The sequence below is a fragment of the Protopterus annectens genome, chromosome 4.part1, assembly GCF_019279795.1.
Source record: "Protopterus annectens isolate FY-2018-M chromosome 4.part1, PAN1.0, whole genome shotgun sequence".
Lineage (NCBI taxonomy): Eukaryota > Metazoa > Chordata > Ceratodontiformes > Protopteridae > Protopterus > Protopterus annectens.
This window is the reverse complement of record NC_056734.1, coordinates 305,805,180-305,828,534: the sequence shown is the minus strand read 5'-3', so window position 1 is coordinate 305,828,534 and position 23,355 is coordinate 305,805,180. Positions and strand designations below refer to the sequence as shown.

General features: G+C 36.8%; 1 protein-coding gene across 1 annotated transcript in view; it reads right to left on the bottom strand.

The window, feature by feature from the left end:
• LOC122800838 (neurogenic locus Notch protein-like) overlaps nt 1-23,355 on the bottom strand; it is a gene marked incomplete in the record, with an annotated part of 809,298 nt that overhangs the window by 127,135 nt on the left and 658,808 nt on the right. Inside the window, 2 exon segments of the mRNA XM_044070145.1 lie at nt 5,533-5,712; nt 15,006-15,174. Coding sequence (XP_043926080.1) covers nt 5,533-5,712; nt 15,006-15,174 — 349 coding nt within the window.

Here is a 23,355-nt window from a genome sequence, read left to right as displayed (position 1 = left end):
GGGACACTGTGCCAAATGCCTTTGACATATCTAAAATATCAAGGAGATCATTTGGCTGTTGTTTATTAGTTGGTTTACAGTATTGGTGAAGTTAGGCTAAGCAGTGGTAGTACTGTGGCATGGCTGAAATCTGCATTGTGAGTTGGCAAGGAGCTTAATAGTTAGTAGATGGTCCATTAGTTATGAGTGGATGCATTTTTCTAACATTTTTAAAAGGGGGATGGTATGGATATGAGTTTATAGTAGGAGAATTTTAATGATGATCCCCCTTTGTGGAGAGGAATTACATTGGAGATTTTCCTAAGTTTAGGTATGTACTGCTCTGACATGGATCTATTAATCAGAATTAATACTGGGTAACAGATATTTGCTTTTGTATAAAATCCCAGAAAAATGATTTATTTTCCAGAATGCTAGTTGGTCATACTGGGGATATCTGAGTAGGTTTTTTTAGAATTGCATGTTTCCTGTTGCAATTTCTCCAAGGAAAGGAGAAGAACAAATGAGAAGACAAATGCTTAACCAGATGCATAAATCATATTTGGGAATATGAACATATAAAGCAGTAGGAAGTTATGTGTGTGTGTGTGTGTGTGTGTGTGTGTGTGTGTGTGTGTGTGTGTGTGTGTGTGTGCGTGTGTGCGTGTGTGCGTGTGTGCGTGCGTGCGTGCGTGTGTGCGTGTGTTTTATCAAAGACACATCATCCTGGTCTTTTTGCACAGGAAATGCTTCAGTGATTGGCAGAAACCACTGCCAAAGTACGTTAGCAAGCTGTCAAGGAAGTACATTTAAGTACCAACTACAGAACTAAAGTTCATCTTGAGAAAATGTCTGTAGAATGCACTACATTTCTATTATACAATAGAATAAAAACAGGAAATTTAAGTATTTTACTCGTCCGTTAACATTTTTTATAAAAGAACTGGAGTAACATTTAGATCCACAAACATCATCTGTCAGATTCTGTACATGTTATTAACTTACTGCACATTACCAATTTTAAAAACAGTTGTGTTTTGTTCACATTCTTAGATATGGATCTGCACTGTTAAACATGAATAAACAACCAGTCCAGAGTACGTGTACAAATGGCATTCACGGTGTGTGTGTGTGTGTGTGTGTGTGTGTGTGTGTGTGTGTGTGTGTGTGTGTGTATACGATGCGCATTTCATAAGTTCATAGGTGTTTAACAGGATAATGACCACAAGGGCTTTTTAAGCCTAGCTATGCATTCCAAATCTCTGACAAGTTCTGATACCCTTGATAAGTATAAGCATGGGCCTGTGAGATGAACCATTTACAGGTTACCTGTGTCCATTAGAGACATGTTTTATCCATTATATGGATGGTGCAGTGGTGCAGTGGTAGCATTGTCACCTCACAGCAAGAGGTGCTCTGGTTCAATTCTCGTCTGCAGTGCCGTCTGTGTGGAGTCTGCATGTACTCTCTGTGTTTGTGTGGGTTTTCTCCAGGTACTCCAGTTTCCTCCTACATTAGAAAAATGTGTCTGGAGCATTTCTCCCTGGGTCTCCACTGAAAATTGGCTTTGTTCCAACTCAGACTTTCCCAGTAAACAAATATTAAATAATAAATAAAATAAAACATAGGTGCCAAACTAGGGATGAATTTCTGATTTCCTATCCAATTGGCCAAGTTGCACTTGAATTGAGTTAAGGAGGAACTCTGCTTCACATGGATGGGGAGCCTGTTCCAGAGACAGGGAAATCTCTGGGATACATGCCTCTCTCTCCATCAGGTATTATTTATATCACAGGCAAGGTTCAAGTCTTTAGAATGGGCAATTCTGGTGCTGTTTGTTTTGTGGATATGCAGGAGGTCCATCAGAGTGGGCTCTGACAATGCCCTGTATACCAGGCCTAGATCTCCCCTCAAAAGCCTGTAGGAGACAGAATACAGGGATAAGGCCATTGGCTGCACATGTGTACTATAAATGTGGTCAATGTACTGCATGTCATTAATTTAATGCAGAAAGTAATTTTGGAAGTATCTGTCTTGCTCTGATTGCTTTTATGTGATTATTTATTTATTTATTTACTTACTTATCTATTTGTTTTTGTTATGAACTTAAGTATAAACTGTCTGTGTGTGCAAATAATAAAATGCAAACACATCACCAACATCAGTGAATGCACCTGGCTGTCAGTTAGCAGTTTATTCATGAGATGGTGAGGTTGGGCTTGCCACTTGCATCTAGTTTGGTGCTTGTTTGATAAATAACCAGAGGTGTAATACTGGCAAGGAATGTGACTCTTACAAAACAACAGCTGAAGACTTGAACTATAAGCAATTCACACCAAAACAGCAATCCAAAGAAAGAGAAGACAGCATACCTAGTATCAAGATATCAGTGAAAGGTAATGGGCAGTTTTTTTTTTCATTTAAAAAGAGCTGCGTACATTATATGTTTCAAATAATATTCCAGTCATTCTAAGTCTTCTGAAATAATCAAACTGCATGTGCACAGTAAGTTCTAGTTGGATCAGTACATTAAAACCCATATTTACCAACAGAAAAAACAAAATGCACCAGTCTTGCACTAATAAACTTGTATTTGTAGAATAAAATAAAAAAATGCAAGCGCTTTCACGATAATTCCTATCACTTCATCAGACAACTAAACAACTAAAAGTTACAAAAGTTGACATCAGCTGACAAGTTTGAAATGCTCAACCAACAAGAACAAAAAACTGATGTGAAAAACAAGAAAAATGGCTCAGGAAAAATGCCAGCATCCACAAACAAGAATTTAATAAAATCAATGTCCTTTAAAAACCTGACCACTGTTGCGATGTGATTATCAAAGGAGAGACTACTGTCCACCTGTGTCCCAAGGTCTCTTATCACACTTTCGGTGTTAAGTCGACGACTGCCTATGTGGTAGTTCATGGGTACAGAGTTTTTACCAAAAGGGATGACAATGCACTTTTTGGCATTGAGCTTGAGGCCATGGCTTTGACACCATGCATCTGTCTCACTGAGGCCCTTTTGTAGGATATCCACATTTTTTGGAGTTTTGATTATGGCTCCTAGTTTGCAGTCACCTGCGAACTTCATTAGCAAAAGACCTTCTGTGTTAATCTGTACTTCAGAGAAGTAGATACCAAACAGGAGAGGACCCAGGACTGAAACCTGTGGTACTCCACTTGTCACTGGTCTGAAGTTTGATTTGGAGTCTGCTACTTTCACAGTGTGGGTTCTGTTAGTGAGCCCGTTGGCAACCCATCTTGTGACATAGGGCTTTATACCTAGGTTAGTGAATTTGTCTATAATTCCAGAGTGAGGGATGTTGTCGAAAGCCTTGGCGAGATCTATATAGGCTGTGTGAACCACCTTACCCTCATCTATGGCGTTGGTTACCACTTCAAAGAAGTCTATCAGGTTTAAGAGACATGATCTGCCTTTTACAAACCTGAACTGGGTGGGGTCCTGAGCTTGGAGATTACCAATGTCATTGTTTATAACTCCATGATGATACATTCCATAGCCTTGCAGACCAGGCTCATCAGGCTAAGGGGTGGTAGTTTCTGGGGTCCATGGTGGCTCCCCCCTTTGTGGAGTGGGATAACCGTTGCTATGCGCCATTCAGTGGGCACATAGCCTGAGTGCTGAAGGCTGTGGGCTCTATGATCTGCCCCCCTGAAAAGAGGCTACCAGCCTGATGGGACTAATGCATTAAAAAAAGGCTATATAAAATAAACAGAAACCACAAATTAAAGGAGATTGCCAGATTTATAGGCTGTGACACAGAATATAAAAACCCTGGAAAAGTTAACAACCTGAAGATGAGGCAGTTTACAGAACAGCCGAGCCAAGGTCCTGTGTTACTCATGGAGAACAAGTAAAGCTGTTAAGTTGTTTCAAAGGAATCTACCAAATATGAGATACCCATAATTCACACTGAATGGGGTATATCTTTTCTCATGTTTGCTATCCATCTTAACCCATAGAGATCAATGAACAACAAAACCTGTGTTGATTTTACTTTATTTAATATTTGTTAACTGGCAAAGTCCAAGTTGGAACAAGCCAATTTTCAGTGGAGGCCCGGGGAGAAACTCAACAGACGCATGGCTTTATAGTGTGGTAGGAAACCGGAGCACCAAGATGAAACCCACATGACCTCAGGGAGGACATGCAGACTCCACACAGAAGGCACCCCAGCTGACAATTGAACTGAGAACTTCTTGCTGTGAGGTGATAATGCAAACTGCTGCACCACTGCTCTGATAGCTTAATTAACTAAATTCATTAGTTAAGATCTTTCCTTAATAAAGCCAGACTGCTGCAGATAAAATCTAATATGTTTAATATTTTATAAAGTCAGTAATAATACATTCATTGACTTGGCAGATAAGACTCATTAGGTTGATGGAGTTATAATTCCCTGGGCCAGTGGTAGGGCCTCCCTTGTGTAGTGGCATCACTACTGCAGTTCACCAAACTTCAAAGTCAAAAACCTGAAGCAAAATATAGATAAAATATTTGAGGAGTGCCTCTGCCAGGGTGTGTTTAATATTGTTTATTAAACAAGCAGGCATGTCATCAGGCCTATGAAAGAAATGTTTTGATCTTAGAAATCAACTTCAGTACTTGTTCCTTTGTGATAATAGGGCAAAGTAAGGGATATTGGGACTTTGGAAAGAAGTCCACAGGTTAAAATTGGCATTGAAGTTGTTTGCTAGTATATTCACAGTATCTATTAAGTTCAAATAGGTGATGCCATTTAGAGTAATTTCAGCATAATATTCAGTAGTATTTCTTAGTATTTAATGTAGTTGAAAAACTGTTTATAAATGTATTTATCTTCAGATTCTAACATGGATTCATGAGCTGCTTTAGTAGAGATAATAGTGTTATTCAAAACTGAAAGTTACACATTGACTATGTTTATGAGTGAGTAGAAAAAAAACACTCACATGACCAGAAGCTCTCACATTTTAACTTTCTATGCTGAAGTTCAGTATACTCATGGTGCTCTCACATCCATTTTGTAATATCCAGGTATAGAACACTGTAATCACATGGTCATAACTGCAGAAGCCTAAGATACCTTCAGATGGCCTGCATTTACATGTTATAGCTATGCAAGTGCATGTTCTTCTTGAGATTTTTGTTTAATTTCAGTTGCTATCTTACATTCAGCTCTCTGAAAAAGTAGGTGTATGTTTCCCTTTCATGTATACCTCAGAGTTATATTTAATTAATTTCTGGAAAAACTTTTTTACTTAACTGCTTACCAATGACAAGTAAGTTTGATCTATAAGAAAGAAAGCATTTTAAATCAAAAGACATCTTGTTTTCATGCATAAAACCTATTCTATGCACTGGATTCAGAAGGCAGGAACCCTAAGCTTCGTACTCAACTCTGAGAACAAATTTGTCTTGATCAACTTCCTGTATGAATAAACTTTAACTCAATTTGTCATTTTAAACATATACAGTGTGGGTATCATAGTAAAAACCCTATTAAAATCTGTAATACACATTGCATAAAGTACCAGGAAGACTTACACTGGCAGTGTTTCTGATTTTCTCTTCTTGCACACACAGCATATGATAATGAAAATGATGAGCAGCAACAAAAACAGGAATGCCAGGGCTCCAAAGAGAATTCCAAAAAAGGCATTAAGGTTTAACGCAAGATTTTCACAGCGTTCCCCAAATGGCGAATAAATGGATACTGGTTTGCACCTAGAGCAGTAGGAAATATACATGCATTAGATTACAATAGAAATATTATCATATAAAATTAGAGCCAACGTTTGTACAGCAGGTATATTTTATTACTAACTGGATAAAACTGATAATACAGAAATGTGTGTATTTGGATTAGCAGACATTGCTAGTTTGCCTGTAGTTCGGAGCCATGAAGTAAGAGGACTAAGATGAAGCCATTCAGATATCTTTCATAGCTGTCATTTCACAGACCTTACAAAATTAGCTCTGGAAAGATATTACTGATATATTTTTGTTCACATATATTTATGCTTCTTCATTAACCCCATATTGCAAAAATACATTGAGGAAATATATATGCAAAATAATTTATTTATTGTCTTTGTGTTAGGTTGCATTTTGCCTGCCTGCAAAACTGTAAATGAAGTGTTTGCTAAAAGTAAATGTTTTTCACTAAAATTAAATTTTATATGAGGAAATCTAGTCCCATAACTTGACCTTTAAAACAGATTTTTCTGATCTGTTTCAATAATTGCAGTGAAAATATAATTAAATAAAACATAATGGATATGTATTTTATCTCCATTTGTTTACCTGGTAGACAACTAATCAGAGAATGACTAATTGCAGGCTCAAGCCAGAGTGAATGCAATAATAAAACAATGTAAAATGTATACCTAAAACCAAATATAATGGAAGTACTGAATATTGTTAAAGAGATAAAAATCTGGAAGTCGGATCTTTAGAAAAGTAAAGGAGCAAATTACATAAAAATAAACATGCGGAATACTGTTCAGAAGGAGGAGTGAGGTTCAAGGGAAATCAGAAATTGAGTGTTTTACATATGGTACTGCGGTAGCCTTGTCGCCTCACAGTTAGACGTTGCCCGTTCGATTCTCAGTTAGAGCGTCTTCTGTATGGCGATATGCGTAAATGGGCCTTCCTTTGATGAAGGTTGTGCGTTAGGCCTGGCAAGCCAGCATGTAAAAATCTACTGCCAATCATTAGCGGACCGGAGTTCCGCTGTGGCGACCCCTAACTGGGAAAAGCCGAAAGACACAAACAAACATAATTTTGAAGTGAATGACAGTTGTTATAAGGAAAACATATGAAATGCACAGCTGATTATTATTAAATGTGTTATTTTTTTTTCTTTTCTATGAATATATGTGTGACTGGGTCTATTTCTAAATTTTTAACTTTCAGAAAGTCGACTTTCTTATGGTTGAGACCATAAGATTGACATTTTGAAAGTTCGAACCATTTAAATGGAGACTGCTGTATAGCTTGGAACAGTATATTTACCTTTTTCCTCTCTGTTGTGTGATCTCAGTGTTGGTATATTTAATTAGCAGGGGGTGTGCAGGATGCAGAGGGGCTTGCCTCACTGCAAAAAATGTAGAATAAAGTTTTTATTTTTATTTTTTTTAATTTAAATTTCAAACTTCTAAAACATCGATCTTATAGTCTTGACCATAAGAAATTCTACATTTTAGAAGTTTGAAATTTAGAAGTAGACCAGTGTGCCTAGGGTTTACATAATCATTTAATAAAGGTGTTTAAAGAAGTGTATTCAACAACAATTAATGAAAAACAGTAATACCAATCTGCAAGAATTTGCAGTAGCTCATACACAGAATAATGCAGAGGCAGTTTCAGAACAGCATGGACTAATTATAGTATGTGAATATATACATAAGAAATAATCATATTTTCCGGTGAGAAATAAAAGTAGCAGAGCTGAAAAAGTACGGAGAACTAGTTTGGAAGGGATTTGGTTAATTTTTGTGATATGCATATTATTTGGCATGTCTGTTTGCTTTGTTTCTGTAGAAAGAGTTGGAGATGCAGTTGGAGTAGTTTGATATTTCAGTGAAATGAGGTAGGGGAGATTGCAAGTTTGGAAGCAAGGAGAGAGAAGCTGTGGTCAGACCTGTGTGGTTTGTTTGCAGGGTTTGGAGTCCTGGTCATGCTCTGGACTGGCTCCTAAGATTATAGTTATGCTGCTTGTGATGAGTTGAATAGTGAGTTGAGAAAGGGATATCTTTATAAAGTAACTTTAAAAGCATGAAGCCCAGAAGTGTGTTTGCTTTGACTATTCCTGCAAGCAAGTTGACTTTTGATAGTATGAAGTAATGGTGTTCATGCCATAGATAGCTGACAGAGAAGCAGCATATTTAATTGGATATGGACTCAAATGGTATTATGTTTCTTCTTGAAGAGCTGGTAAATAGTATTAAACTATATTCAAGTTAGTCAAGTAGAACGTCTTTCCCTATAGCTGCCCTAGCTGGTAAAGAGAGGAATTCAGAGAGTTTTGAGGTCCAGAATAGGAACAATTTAATTTTGGATCTGAGTGTTTTGATGTGTCCTTGAAAGTTAAAGGTTTGATCAAGCCAGTTGCCAAACAATTGAAATGAAGTGGTCATTCTAGTACGGTTATATTCATCTACAAGCTGGAGAGTGATGGAAGATTTTGTATGTTTTCTGTTTGTTACAAAGTGCATCAGTTTGTTTTTCCTTTTAGGTTCATAGTTATATACTATATAACCACCTGGGCCTTTATACGCCTAGCTATACAACCCAATTGCGTCCCTATGTATCATGGGCATTTATAGGGAAGGGTTATGTCAGAAAGTTTATAGAGGGTATGAGGGCATTACTGTCTGTCTCTGTCTATCAGATTAAAGGAGGCTAGACCTGGGGTGAATTTAAAATTTTTCATTTATTGTTCAAGGTTATGCTTAAATAGGATTAGGGATGGACTCTGTTTTGCATGGATGGGGTGCCTGTTCCAGAGCATGTAGATTCTCTGAGACATATATCTGTTTTGCCAACATGACTTATTTATGTCACAAGCAAAATTTAAATCATTGGATCTAGTGCTCCTGATACAGTTCATTCTGTGGATGTGCAAAACATCCATTAGGGCTGAATCCATGGATGTCTTGTATGCCAGACATTGATCGCATCTCAGTAACCCATAGGAGACTGAGTTTAGAGACAGGGCTTTAAAGTGATCCTTATAGGACAATGTGCTTATAGCCTGGATTCTCCCAGCAAGGAAACTTTCCAACTGTTACATATGTCTGATCAGGTACATGCCAAAGGGGCCATTGTACTCAGTGATGGGTCTAATAAGGGCCGAATAAACTGGCACTATGAAGAGCTTGGTCCTGAAAGCCATGCCCTTAATTTTAAGTTGTGCAACATAGAATTATTTTCTTACTACCCTGGCCACATATTGTTCAAAGGCCAGATTACTGTCTACATATGTTCCTAGATCCATGACTACCGGGTCAGCTCTTACGGCTTTCTTACAGATGGAGTAATTAGCCTGGGTGGCAATTTTCCCAAAAGTCACTACAATGTATTTCTTGGCAATGAGTATCAATGTGTGACTTTGGCACTGGTCATTTATCTTTGTTAGACCCTCTTGCAAAATGTTTATATCATGGGGGAATCTATGATAACTTCCAATTTGCAGTCATCTGGGAACTTGGTCAGCCAAAGGCCCTTGACATTAGCATTTACCATTGAAAAGAAGATGCCAAATAGCGTCCCCAGCATGGAGCCCTGAGGTACCCCACTGGTGTCTGGTCTCTTGGTGGAGGTGGTCTCACCAATCCTGACTTCCTGGGTTCTGTCTGTGAGCCATCTGGCAATACAGCACATCATTGGGGGTATATGCCCAGTTTGGTGAATTTCTCACCTATAACAGTGTGTGGTATTGTACTGAACACCTTAGCCAGTTCCAATGTAGGTGGTATGCACCATTGTCCCCTCATCCACTGCCTTGGTAACATTTTCAAAGATGTCGACCAGGATTAGTAGGCCTGATCTTCCCTTGACAAAGCCAGACTGTGCTGGTCCTGTGTCTGAAGGTTGCCTATGTCTTTGTTGATCATTTGCATGATAATCCATTCAATGTCTTTGCTTATTAGACTAGTCAAACTAATGGGTCTGTAGTTTCTGGGGGGTGGTTGATTGCCCACCCTTGACAAGTAGTATAACCACTGCAGTCCTTCATTCTCATAGTGCAAATCCTGTTTTAAGGCTATAGCTGAAAAGTGAGTCAAGTGGTCCTAATAGGTCATGCTTCAAGCTATTTAAGGAGGCCTCCCAAGATATTGGCAGGTCCAGCGAAGCTAAGTTTTTTGGCTTTAGTGAATGCTCCCTGTTAATAGTTGGGGGGTTATGCTTGTAGACATTTCTTGGGTGAGGCAGTGGGGCATAGGCTATACAGTTTCACCTGATTTTTTCAGCCATCAAAATTTGCTATGCTGCCCTTCTGAGGCAAGTTCAAAGAAGATAGGAAAAAAATAGTAGCAAGGTAAACAGAATGTCACTGGAATGCACCTTTAAGCAGGTGTATACAGCTATAAAAATGACTGAAGCATAAATACTAGTGCAGAATTCACAATATTGCCACTAAGGCACAAAACTATGCAGAAATTTACCAGTAATACTGTGGTAAATGACTAAATTGAGGCTGTCAGCTGTCAGTAGTTCACAGTTCATCCACACATGTGAATGAAGCTACCCAGGCTGGGTTCAAAAACAAAAAGCTACCCTTTATGTGTAATGAAACCTGTAAACTAATACAGAACAGCAGACCTGGTGAAAGAATAGGAGGCGGTACCATGATCCTTATCAAGCAAACCCTATTTCTTATAGTAATAAACCGTTTTACTGCTACATCTCAAAATAATACACTCTGACTGGATTGTTGGTCATGTTGCCACAGGTAAAACCTTCACTATCTTCTTGGAGTTGTATACATTCCACTGCATCATCCATTAGTATTATACCACACCACACAGGACACCAAAAATAATGGCATTCTTGGTGATTTTAATCTTGGTGTCATAGGGACAAGGTCAGAAAACTGAATAAAAAGCTGGATACTCTTGGCTTTGAACAATTAGTAAAGCAATCTTCAAGACCAAAGCATCAAACTGGGAGCTATGCTGCACTCATTTTTATAATAGCAAACAAAATGCATAGATGTTGAAATATTGTTATTCTCCCAAACTCAATTACTGTTCAGTGTGCAGTGATCTCTGAATGGTCATTCAAAACTTAAAGTGTTGCTGTTATAATTTTGGACAGATCTTTAACACAAAACAAAATGACTCTTCTAAATATTTTTATTGAAACGATCTAGACTGTATATCTCTATGCTTGCAAACTAACCCCATCATTGCACTTTCATAATTTATCAGTACCCTTCCAGATATCCAGGAAAACCTTTTCTCAATGACATGCTATTGATTTAGAGGCCAGAAATGCTCTTGGCTTATAGACAATATTACAATAAAGATGAATTAGCCTTGGAAGAAGAAACACACAAACGAAGACCTCCATCCACATTTCTTGAAATTAGGACAGTGCACTAGAATTTACAGAGACACTATAAAAGCCCTCTGTTTAAGGGAAAGGCAGAACATCCTCTCTTCAAAACTGAAAAGAAATCAAGCATCTTTCAGCACTGATTCTAGTGTCCTTTCATCATAATCTAACAAAAAACACCCCTTCCAATCACTATATGCAGCATCTTTTTTCAACCATTGCCAAAACTTTCTTTTACAACACAACTTAAAGATTACAGACCTATCTCAAATCTCTGCCCAGTAACTCAAATCTTTGAAAAACGAATTTAATAGCAAATGATTACACACATAAATTGTTATGGCCCAATGTGTGACTGGCAAATTGGTTTCAGAAATTCATTTAGCACCTTAACAGTTCTAGCCATAGCCATATATACTAATTAAAAAGTCATAAATGTTGGCCTTATTGCAGCAGGTATATTCATAGACCTTACTCATGCCTTTGAAACAGTAAATCTCAGCTTCATACACAATAAATTGAAAAGACTTAGTTTTAGTGACAATACAATCCATTGGTTCAACTTTTATTCTCATTTTTTATTAATGGCATCACGTGTAATCTATCCAACCCCAACACAATCATATACAGAGATGATTTTATACTAACTGAAGCTAACAAACTTCAGTATACTTTACAAAATAGTATAAAATCCAAGTTAACTGATCTATGCAACTGGCTTCTCTCAAACAAACTTCTCCTTAATAGCATTAAATACTATTTTTACAGTTAATCATCAAAAATGTCAAGGCAAAGAAGTTAGAACTTCTTCTGAACATAAGCATTCTTACAAATAGTATCACCCACAAAGTTATCACACAGTTAAAACTGCCACTGGATCTCTCAGCTACTCTCCCAATCTGCAAGTATAGCCATAACCTAAAATGCACTAAAACTCAAGCTGGAATATGTATCAACCCTGATTATATGTCAGTCATAACAGAACATACAGAAATTCAAATAACACTTATTACAATATTCAGATTTGCACTCCTTGTTGATGTCAGTTGCTGTGACTGCTTACTATTAGAAAACATTCTCTGGCTTCCCTTCTTCTATAGGGTCACATAAGTACCCTTAATTCATATACTTGGCTACTGTCCTCTACTTTAAAGAGCACTTCAAATAAAGGACCAGAACTACACTTTTAGAAGCTCCCAAGAAAATACCCTTACACTCATTAGATCAAGACTTATGCTTGGCACTGAAGAAAAAACATTATCCAGAATATAACCTGCCGCATGGAACAAGTTATCTAATTAAATTTAAAAAAAAATGAAAGAACTTCTGAAACTTGGGAAATTTTAATCTTACACATCTGCAAAATTAATATAAATGCCCATACTTTCTATATGCCAGTTAACTGTTACTAAATCACAGACTCAGTACAAATGCATTGAAAACAATTTCCCACATATATGTAAATATTATAAAGTTAATAACCAGTGGCTGTAGTGGTGCAGTGGTTAGCATTGTTGCCTCACAGCAAGAAGTTTTCCAGTTTGATTCTCAGCTGGATCACCTTCTATGCAGAGTCTGCATGTCCTTCCTGCAGTCTAGTGAGTTTTAAAGACATGCAGGTAGGTGCATGTGCATGTGCCTTCTGTGAAGGTTGGGCGCCAGGCTGACAACTTGGCACTGTAAAAACTCCACTGCCAATCAATCTGCGGACCAGTGATCTACTGTTGCAACCCCTAATAGGAAAAGCCAAAATACACTGCTATAAAGTTTATAGCATAAATTAGCACTGCTTGTTATAATTTCCACCAGTGTATATGAGTTCAACATCTGTGATTTTACTTATATGTTTTTTCCAATGTATGTTTTTCAGTCAGTATTCCCTGATCTGTTAATACATGCTACCAATTTAACATTGTGTTTACTACTGTACAGTTTTACTCAGGTTCTGGCTAAAAATGTTCAGAAGATCAGACCATTTGCTCACTTAATAAATTATAAATGGGTAAGATGTGTAGCCAGTCATTTATTGTTGGGAGCACAACTTTTCCAGTAAGTCAATGCTATTTTCAAACTACTTGTTACATATATGATTTGTGGTCTACCTTGCTTGCTTATTTAAGAGTGCACATTTCTCCCATATAGTTGTCCTTGCCATGATCATTTACACCCATTTACTGACCTAGGTAAAAATATTGCCTCTCTGATGTTAACTAATATGGCTAATGCAAGCACAAAATAAGTTAAGATTTTGCATGTAGGGCTACCTTAGATGAATAGATACAGAGCCATACATATATTTACACACACACACACACACACACATACACACACACACGCATTTATCTATATATATATATATATATATATATATATATATATATATATATATATATAAAATATAGATATATATATATAGATATAGATATATATATATATATATATATATATATATATATATATATATATATATACAAACATATACAGATATGTTTGTGTGTATTTATATATAAATATATATATATATATATATATATATATATATATATATATATATTCTTCATCGAAACACATATTACAGAAACTCAAATCGCAGACACCAACCTTCCAAAAATGTAGTTCAATCAAACATTACTCAAATGCACACAATCCCTTTTTTGCACACAATCCCTTTTTGCACACGATCCCTATTAGTATGCATACAGCACCACAAGGCTATTACTGTCTGACCAATTTACCTTATGTAACTGCGATTGTAATGTTAATAAAAATGCACACAGCACCCTGCCTGTTCACACTTTACTAATGGAAAGGAACTGTTGTTAATTTAAATAGCCTGCTAGAACTAATGTATTTAAAGGAAGTGAAAATGGTTGCTCATAGCTATGAAGCATGTCTTTCTGAAGAAGTCTTGATAGTAAATAAGACAAAAGCGCTAAAGTACTACAAGAGTTGTTGGTGCGATTTACTATTTTTTGAATGTTGTTATTGTCACGAAGTTCATTTCTTAGTATGTATATATATATATATATATATATATATATATATATATATATGTTGAGTCTTTCGGCTTTTCCCAGTTAGGGGTCGCCACAGCGGAACTCCGATCCGCTAATGATTGGTAGTTGATTTTTACGTGCCGAGTTACCAGCCCTGATGCACATCCTTCAACAAAGGTATGCCCATTGTGTGAGTGTGTGTGTGTGTGTGTGTGTGTGTGTGTGTGTGTGTGTGTGTGTGTGTGTGTGTGTGTGCATGTGTGTTCCTGTGTGTGTGCGTGTGTGTGTGTGCATGTGTGTGTGTGCGTGCGTGTGTGTGTGTGTGTGTGTGTGTGTGTGTGTGTGTGTGTGTGTGTGTGTGTGTGTGTGTGTGTGTGTGTGTATCTGTGCATATGTGATGGGCTTCCCAGGTGTGAATGGATAAAATAACCTTATTTGTATATACACAAATATCTGGAAAAAAAAATGGAATTTTATTACACCGCCCTAAATGTGTTCTCATGGTAAGCATACTTGGGTTTAATAAGGCATTGTTATTGAATATACTGATAAAAAAGCATTACAAGATTTTCAATACTGTAGCAAATTAGGAAATGTCATGCTCAACTTTTATGAAGAGCATCCAAGTAACAACAACACAGAATGAGGCCTGACAACCTCCTGGAATAAGCAGTGAATGAAAAAGTACATAGTCTTCGATAAACACAATTTGTTTATTCTGGAACTTTTGTAGTATTTTATTCATGTTTACTTCCATTATCTGAGTATGGCCTGTCATACATTTTGCACAATGAATTTACACTATTTGTTACCATGAATGTAAAATCAGTAAAATAAGTTTTCTTTTCTGTTTATTGTTGTATTAATAAAACAGCAAATAGCCTTTAAAATGTTTCCTTTGCATGTGTATAAATAGTTGAGTCCCATATTAGATGCCTATTTAAGTCTTTGTTTACTTACCTACATACTGGCCCAGATGTGATATGTTCACAGATTGCTTGATTTGAGCAGTAATTTCCTGCACTGCAAGGACTTATACACTGGAATACATCGCCGTCAAAGTTAAGAACATATCCATTATATCCAGATGAAGAGCAGTTGTAGAAAGGTTTTAGTTGATCAGCTGACACTTGAAACAGGGAAAATAGTCATATTAGATTTTATTTTACAGTGAGGAAGTGTCTATTAATTTGTTGCAAATGCTTATTTTCACAAAGGGTTTGCAAATCCATAATAATAAACCTTCTTTATAGAATGTAAATCTAAAACTAACCTCATGTTATACTTCATTGTAATACATTATTTCAAATTTCAAGGTTTAGGATATTTTTCTTTGACAGACAATGTGACATTTGTTGCTTCATTTAAAATGTTGTTTTATATTTCAATAATGAGAAAAAATCTGAATACACACTAAGAACTTTTCATAATTTACCCAGTACAGTGATTAACTGGGGGGGGGGGGGGGGGGGGTCGATTCATCTTGCGTCCATATTTACAGTTGATGACACTCGATAATGCCCAGTACTACCACAGCCAGCTCTCAAAGCAAACATAATTGCTGTTTTCTTTTTTCTTTCTTTATTCCTACCTTTTTCTTTCTTTATTCCTACCTTTTTCTTTTGGTGAGCTCAATCTGCTAGTAGCACGTGAATCAGCCCAATAATCATACGGCTGTTCACCTTATTAGAATTCCTATCTGAAATTACATAAACTCTTTTCATGTTTTCACTGTGGCAAAAAAACTCTATAATCAAGTCCTTTATCCCCCTCACTATTCTGCATGCCGAGTTACCTGTCTTTGTTCCAACAGAGTTGTCTTATTCTTGAAGTCAAAACAATAATCCTTTTCAGCTTGTATTTCAGAATGAAAGTCATATTTTTGTTATTTAATTAAAATGCTGGCATTTGACTACTTAGCATGTGCTCTGCATTTTACATTGTAAAATGTGTGTGTTTTTTCCTTATGAACTGTTGTTGGTCCATAATTATGCCATATAATATGATTTTATACAATGACTGGTCTGTCATCAGTCAGTGCATTTTGCATTCTTTCTGAGATGGTGCCTTAATGGAAGTATTCAAAAAAATTGGTCCTAAACTATTGATATTTACCAAGATTTCAGTTCTGCCTTTGATTTGGTGAACTTTTAAGCTGTAGCTTTGACATTTCTCTGCATTGCGACTGGCCATGCTTAATTATTAGGCCTAACATTATGAACTACACATAGGTGGGTCTCAGAAGACTTGAGAGATGCTACTGTTACTAAAGCATGAAAAGAGTTTATGTGCATTTCTTGAGATGCCTTCATCAGAAAGAAGATAAAAATGAAACAATTTTCTAGATAATAAGAGCATGTTGAATGAAGATGCATGCAAACTCTAAAAATCAGAAGGAGTACAATCAATTCAGAAAAAAAGTGGGCACTTAATGTCACAGTTACCCTTTAAAAGGTTAGCATGCTTATGAATAGGTTACAACTATGTACCACTTAATGTCACAGCTACCCTTTAAAAGGTTAGCATGCTTATGAATAGGATACAACTATGTACCACTTAATGTCACAGCTACCCTTTAAAAGGTTAGCATGCTTATGAATAGGATACAACTATGTACCACTTAATGTCACAGCTACCCTTTAAAAGGTTATCATGCTTATGAATAGGATACAACTATGTACCACTTAATGTCACAGCTACCCTTTAAAAGGTTACCATGCTTATGAATAGGATACCACTATGTACCACTTAATGTCACAGCTACCCTTTAAAAGGTTAGCATGCTTATGAATAGGATACAACTATGTACCACTTAATGTCACAGCTACCCTTTAAAAGGTTAGCATGCTTATGAATAGGATGCAACTATGTACCACTTAATGTCACAGCTACCCTTTAAAAGGTTAGCAGGCTTATGAATAGGATACAACTATTTACCACTTAATGTCACAGTTACCCTTTAAAAGGTTAGCATGCTTATGAATAGGATACATCTATGTACCACTTAATGTCACAGCTACACTTTAAAAGGTTGGATACAATTATGTACCACTTAATGTCACAGCTACCCTTTAAAAGGTTAGCATGCTTATGAATATGATACAACTATGTACCACTTAATGTCACAGCTACCCTTTAAAAGGTTAGCATGCTTATGAATAGGATACAACTATGTACCACTTAATGTCACAGTTACCCTTTAAAAGGTTAGCATGCTTATGAATAAGATACAACTATGTACCACTTAATGTCACAGCTACCCTTTAAAAGTTAGCATGCTTATGAATAGGATACAACTATGTACCACTTAATGTCACAGCTACCCTTTAAAAGGTTAGCATGCTTATGAATAGGATACAACCATGTACCACTTAATGTCACAGCTACCCTTTAAAAGGTTAGCAGGCTTATGAATAGGATACAACTATTTACCACTTAATGTCACAGTTACCCTTTAAAAGGTTAGCATGCTTATGAATAGGATACATCTATGTACCACTTAATGTCACAGCTACACTTTAAAAGGTTGGATACAATTATGTACCACTTAATGTCACAGCTACCCTTTAAAAGGTTAGCATGCTTATGAATATGATACAACTATGTACCACTTAATGTCACAGCTACCCTTTAAAAGGTTAGCATGCTTATGAATAGGATACAACTATGTACCACTTAATGTCACAGTTACCCTTTAAAAGGTTAGCATGCTTATGAATAAGATACAACTATGTACCACTTAATGTCACAGCTACCCTTTAAAAGTTAGCATGCTTATGAATAGGATACAACTATGTACCACTTAATGTCACAGCTACCCTTTAAAAGGTTAGCATGCTTATGAATAGGATACAACCATGTACCACTTAATGTCACAGCTACCCTTTAAAAGGTTAGCATGCTTATGAATAGGATACAACTATGTACCACTTAATGTCACAGCTACCCTTTAAAAGTTAGCATGCTTATGAATAGGATACAACTATGTACCACTTAATGTCACAGCTACCCTTTAAAAGGTTAGCATGCTTATGAATAGGATACAACTATGTACCACTTAATGTCACAGCTACCCTTTAAAAGGTTAGCATGCTTAAGAATAGGATACAACTATGTACTAGTCAAAGTACAGCATTAAAGGAGAAAAGTATGGAAGGTAAGATTCCACAGATGTTGATAAGAGATTACATGAGTGTTCTGGAACAAATGATTGCATGACACCAAATACAGAGTAAAGAGATGGTCAAAGAAGTGATGAGAGTTAAAAGAGAAGCACACGAGTTTGGGTATTGTTACAATGCATGGAAATGACGGAATAAATGAATATACAGTCAGGAATTACTCCAATATAGAAAAATGGGATTTTGCAATGATTGTTTTCTAAGTACATAATAAATAAAGAGGTAACTGATGAATATCACAGTATTTCAGTCATTTTGTTAATATTTGTATTTATGTTTATTTTTTCTGGTTTCTTTTTTATATTTTAATTTTAATTATATCTTAGAAAAACTCAGGGAAATGAGAAACTGATGTGAGTTTTTAAGGGGAATATGTTTTCTTTTTGTGTGAGGGAAGGCACAGCTCCAAATAATATTGTATATCTGAGATGCAAACACATCCTCCCTGTTTCCCTTAAACTAGGGCTCTGATGTGAGTGTTGTATTAAACATGTAATAAAACAAAATATATGCTTGACAGGGCAGTGTTTTTTACCAATGTCTGTAGGCTAAGGTAGTTTAGCATTTAATGTCTATCAGATGTATAATTAGTTCTGATAAAGCAACATATGAGTAACGGGTGGAAGAGTGAATAATCCCTATGTTCTTTTGAGTTTCTGCCTTTTTTATTGTTTTCCTTCTCACAAGTGTTTTAGTATATTCCATTAAAAAACGTTCTGCCTAAGAATGATTTAACATTTGAAAATAACATATGATGCATGTGGAAGTACAGCATAGTGTGGTTATATTTAACTAAGCCCCATTCAAAGTTATTTAGATTGAGTAAAAGTGAGACTTTAGTTTGTTTTTGAAATTTTGAGAGTGGTAAGAAAAGGAAATAAGCAATGAAGTAAATCATTGGTAAAATCTTGTAAAATCAAAAAAATAAAAAATTATGGATGCCAGAATTCAGATTAGACAGTACATGATTGTTAATTGTAAATAAGGAATGGCCAGTCACTTATCAGGAAGAAGTGAATGCAGTTATACTGCTCTAAGCAAAACTCAATGTGAGCTATGAAAAAGCTAGAAATTACACTGATATTTAGGGAATATAAATCAATGGCTAGCAGAAGCATAGAATTGGCAAAAGGGGGATGTGAAGATGTTGGCTGCCAAGGGATTTGCAAATAAATGGGGTACAAGGGCAGGGGATAAAGATAACAAACAGCCAGGGTTGATGCAAGCTGAGGAGAAGGCATGTCACCCATTGGATGTGAGGAGTTTACACACCAGTGAATATATTCTTAGAAAAGATGCAAATTATTATCAAAATGTGATATTAAGCAGTGGGAAAAAGAGGTCATCTTCTTGAGCAGTTCAAATAATGGGTTTGAGAAAGCAGATGTAAGACAAAGGGAATATGGTAAAAGATGGGCAATAGTTGTATGCATTAAGTTAGAATATGGTGGTGTTATCCCCCAATTAAAAGAGGTAGGATTTTCAGCAAAATGACAAGGAAGATAACTTTTATCTGGAAATAGAAAATGAAGACCAGCTGTAAGCTGTAGATGAAGCAGAAAACTAAATCTGTGTGTGTGTGTGTGTGTGTGTGTGTGTGTGTGTGTGTGTGTGTGTGCGTGTGTGCGTGTGTGTGTTTTAAAATAAAATGAAATTGAGAGAGTGTGAGTGGAAGGATTTGTAATACACAAAGGCAGTTAATGGGACTGGCCTAAAGCATAGCCAAGGCAAGTAAAGTGATAGATTTTACACCAGAACAGAGCATATTAAAAATATTAATAATTCCCATTTGTTATCCAAGGAGGCCAACTAGATGCACATTTCAGTTTCAGAGGTAACCTACCTTTCATTTGTCCTTGATTTGGCCTCTTTTAGTTCTGTCCATCATAATATTCCAGTCATTAGAGTTTCAGACTTCTTTTTGTTCAGAAAATTGCATATTTATGGAAAATCTGTTTTTCTGATGTTTGAAGTGAATTAGAGTAATAGTTAAAACTGCTCCTAATGTTGGGCCTTTATTTTCATATACTGTTCTAAGCTTTGTCCAGAATCCTTGAGTATTAAAGTTGAGTGGCATGCAATGGGGTGCAAACAGAAGATACGGAAAAGTACTCGACATTCTATCAAAGGAGGAAAAACTAGGTGGGCGCAGTGTTATGTTAACCAAATCAGAATCTAAATTTAAATAATGCCAGCGAGGATCCAGTCACTGGTTAAAAATAATTTTATTAAAATAATAAATAAAATAATTGAGTGCTTTTGTCTCAACAGAGAGACTTCATCAGAATAAAATGAGCAGATAAGCCAACACTTTTTATACTGCTGAAAAGGCAGTGCTGTTATGCAAACAAGTGCACAGATTACCTGGTGATTAAATTAACTTTTCTTAAAGATACAGGCCTCCATAACACATGAAACATCATTTAATGTGCAAATCTATTAGTAAATAAAGCACATTGGTAAAATATATATTTACAATCTGTCATGCCTAATATTAAGTCCCGGTGCAATCGGTTAATATTCCTTTAAACCTGGAGGAAAAGTAGCACAAAGTCTAAGCACAACATACTCTTTAGATGAGGCACCATCGCACAAACTATGTGGGTTTTCTCTTTTAGCTACTTTGCTATCCATCTCACCACATAATAATCTATATTTAGAGCATGGGGAATAGTGTCACATGCTTTGGCTAAGTCAGAATGGACAGCGTGAGCAGTATAACCACTGTCAACAGCCAGTGTGACACTCTTGACGTAGTTAACTAGAGTTAATATGCAGGATCTCCCTTTGATGAAGCTATGCTGTTGAGGGTCTAGCCTAATGAGATTTTTGACAACATAATTGATGAGATTAGTTGTGATACACTCCATAGCTTTGCAAATGAGGCTCATAAGACTTATGGAAATATATTTTACACCCTTGCAGAGAGTTATCACCACTGCTATGTGCCAGAATTCAAAAACAAATCCTGCAACTAAGGTTAATTTAAAGATTTGAGACAAAATTCAGTGAGGGCATGTTTAGACTTATTTATTAAGCATCAAGGTATGCTGTCAGGTTCCATGAAGGAAATATGTTTTTGTCTTTGATGGGACCATCAGAATATCTTCCTTGGTGATAATAGGAGATGTAAGAGATTTTGGGACTTGTGGACTTTGGACAGATGTTTTGGAGGTGAAGTTTGCATCAAAGTTGTTTACTACAATATTGGCAATGCTTGTTGGGTCATATTGAGCAATCCCATTTAGGATTAGTTTTGAGCATTATTTGGCATTGTTCCATAGCTTCCTAGTATAACTAGACATATTTATAGTTACCATTAGTTGCAGAAACTAACCTAAGTTCATGGATTGCTGTATTCTTCCTATTTTCCATTTTCCTGGTAATGTCTTTTATACTGTCGTTATTATTAGTTTTGGATTTGCTGTAAAACTTAAATATTTGTTTCCCTTTTGTTATAAAGTTTATTTGTACTGGTGAATCACCAGTGTGATTTCTTTTTGAATTTCATATTGCATTTTGCTCTGTTTGGTCCGGCAAATTCTATGTATTTGTCTAAGCTGGTGTAGAATTTTATTGTGAAGCTGTCTGTTGTGTCAGCATTTGAGCTAGTGCTGTAATAAGTTAATTTTGAGATTTATTTGTATTATTATGCAAGGTTTACTTGCTGAAGTCCTTAAATTCAGAGATGTTGGTTTCAGAGCCTTTAGAGATTTTTAAAGTTGGTGTCACAAGTTTATGGAATGACATTAACTGAGGAAGGACAGAGCAGGGCAATAATACATTTAGAGGTTATATTCATGAGGACCCCACCAACATATTAGTGCCTTCTGATAGGTTTGCTCTTTATCTCTTCTCATTGATCTTTGTTAATTAAAGCTAATAAATTCTTCACATGCTCTGCATTGGAGGAATATGTACTTCAGTAAATTATAATGTAGTTAAACCCCGGGATTCATGAACCTTGCGCCAGGCGCCCGCATAGCGTTGGCGTTATAACGCCAAATATGGCTGCTGAGCGATTCAGGTATGAATGAATTCCACGTGCACTACCGGCGTGCGCCGGACCGTCTCCGCCCCCCGGCGTAGGTATGCAAAACACACTGTGTGCGGTATTGCACCATGCAAATGAGGGCAATAGCGATCCACGAAGTGGCGCAGGCGTAGCGTAAGGGCACGGAAATGTAAACCAAAAAAAACGGTTTACATTTACCCAAACATACCGGAGGAGTAACGGAAGGCTGTCAAAGTCAGGTATCATATAGGTGCAATATGCCAATGTGGAAAGGCACCGAGAATGTCCAAAGAAAATATGCACAAAATGTAAAAAATGACATAAATGGCACGTACGTAGAAAGAACAGCAGACCCCCGGGATGTGTGCACAGAAGTTGTAAAGCAATGAAATAATATGATAATGTCCGAAAAGAGCATTAGAACACAAATCAGCTGCACAGCCACCACACACCATAGTATGTATGTAAAGCTGCAACCCCAGCGCAATGGTTGTCAAGGAGTGGAGGCGGTGTCGCGCGCCGTAACCAGGTATTAGTAGTCAATTCCATGCAAATGAGGCAGATAATAGTGAATCGCAAAAACGCGCCAGCGTAAGGATGGAGCAACGGCGGGGCGGTACTACACCGAGGAGTGGCCTACACCAGATACATGTCAACCACACAGGGGTGTGCCACCGTAGGAGGAAGGATATTGGAGGACAGCAAATCTGGGCTGTACAATGCACATCACAACATCATGACTGGCGTGTTAGGAAATAGATGCGCTGACAGTACAGAATGCGCGTACAAATGCATGTGCACGAGGATGACTACGTTCCCGAAACCAGTCATGTGACGGCCTCACCGTCAACAACCAGGGATATAGGAAGGTAATGCGGAGAATACGAGGAAATGCGGAAGCAGTGTAAATGCATCCGTAACGAGCAATTAACACCAATCAATGCAGGAAGGGCAAACGCCGTCAGCTGATAAGTCTGCATGCAGACTCCTGCAGAACGGGAAAGGGAGGCATTTGAGAGCAAAGATAATAGGGGATGTAGTAGAAATGCAAAGATCAAAGAACCGAAATAGCACAGCCAAGTACAGAGGTAGCATAACTGCGGCTGCAGATAAA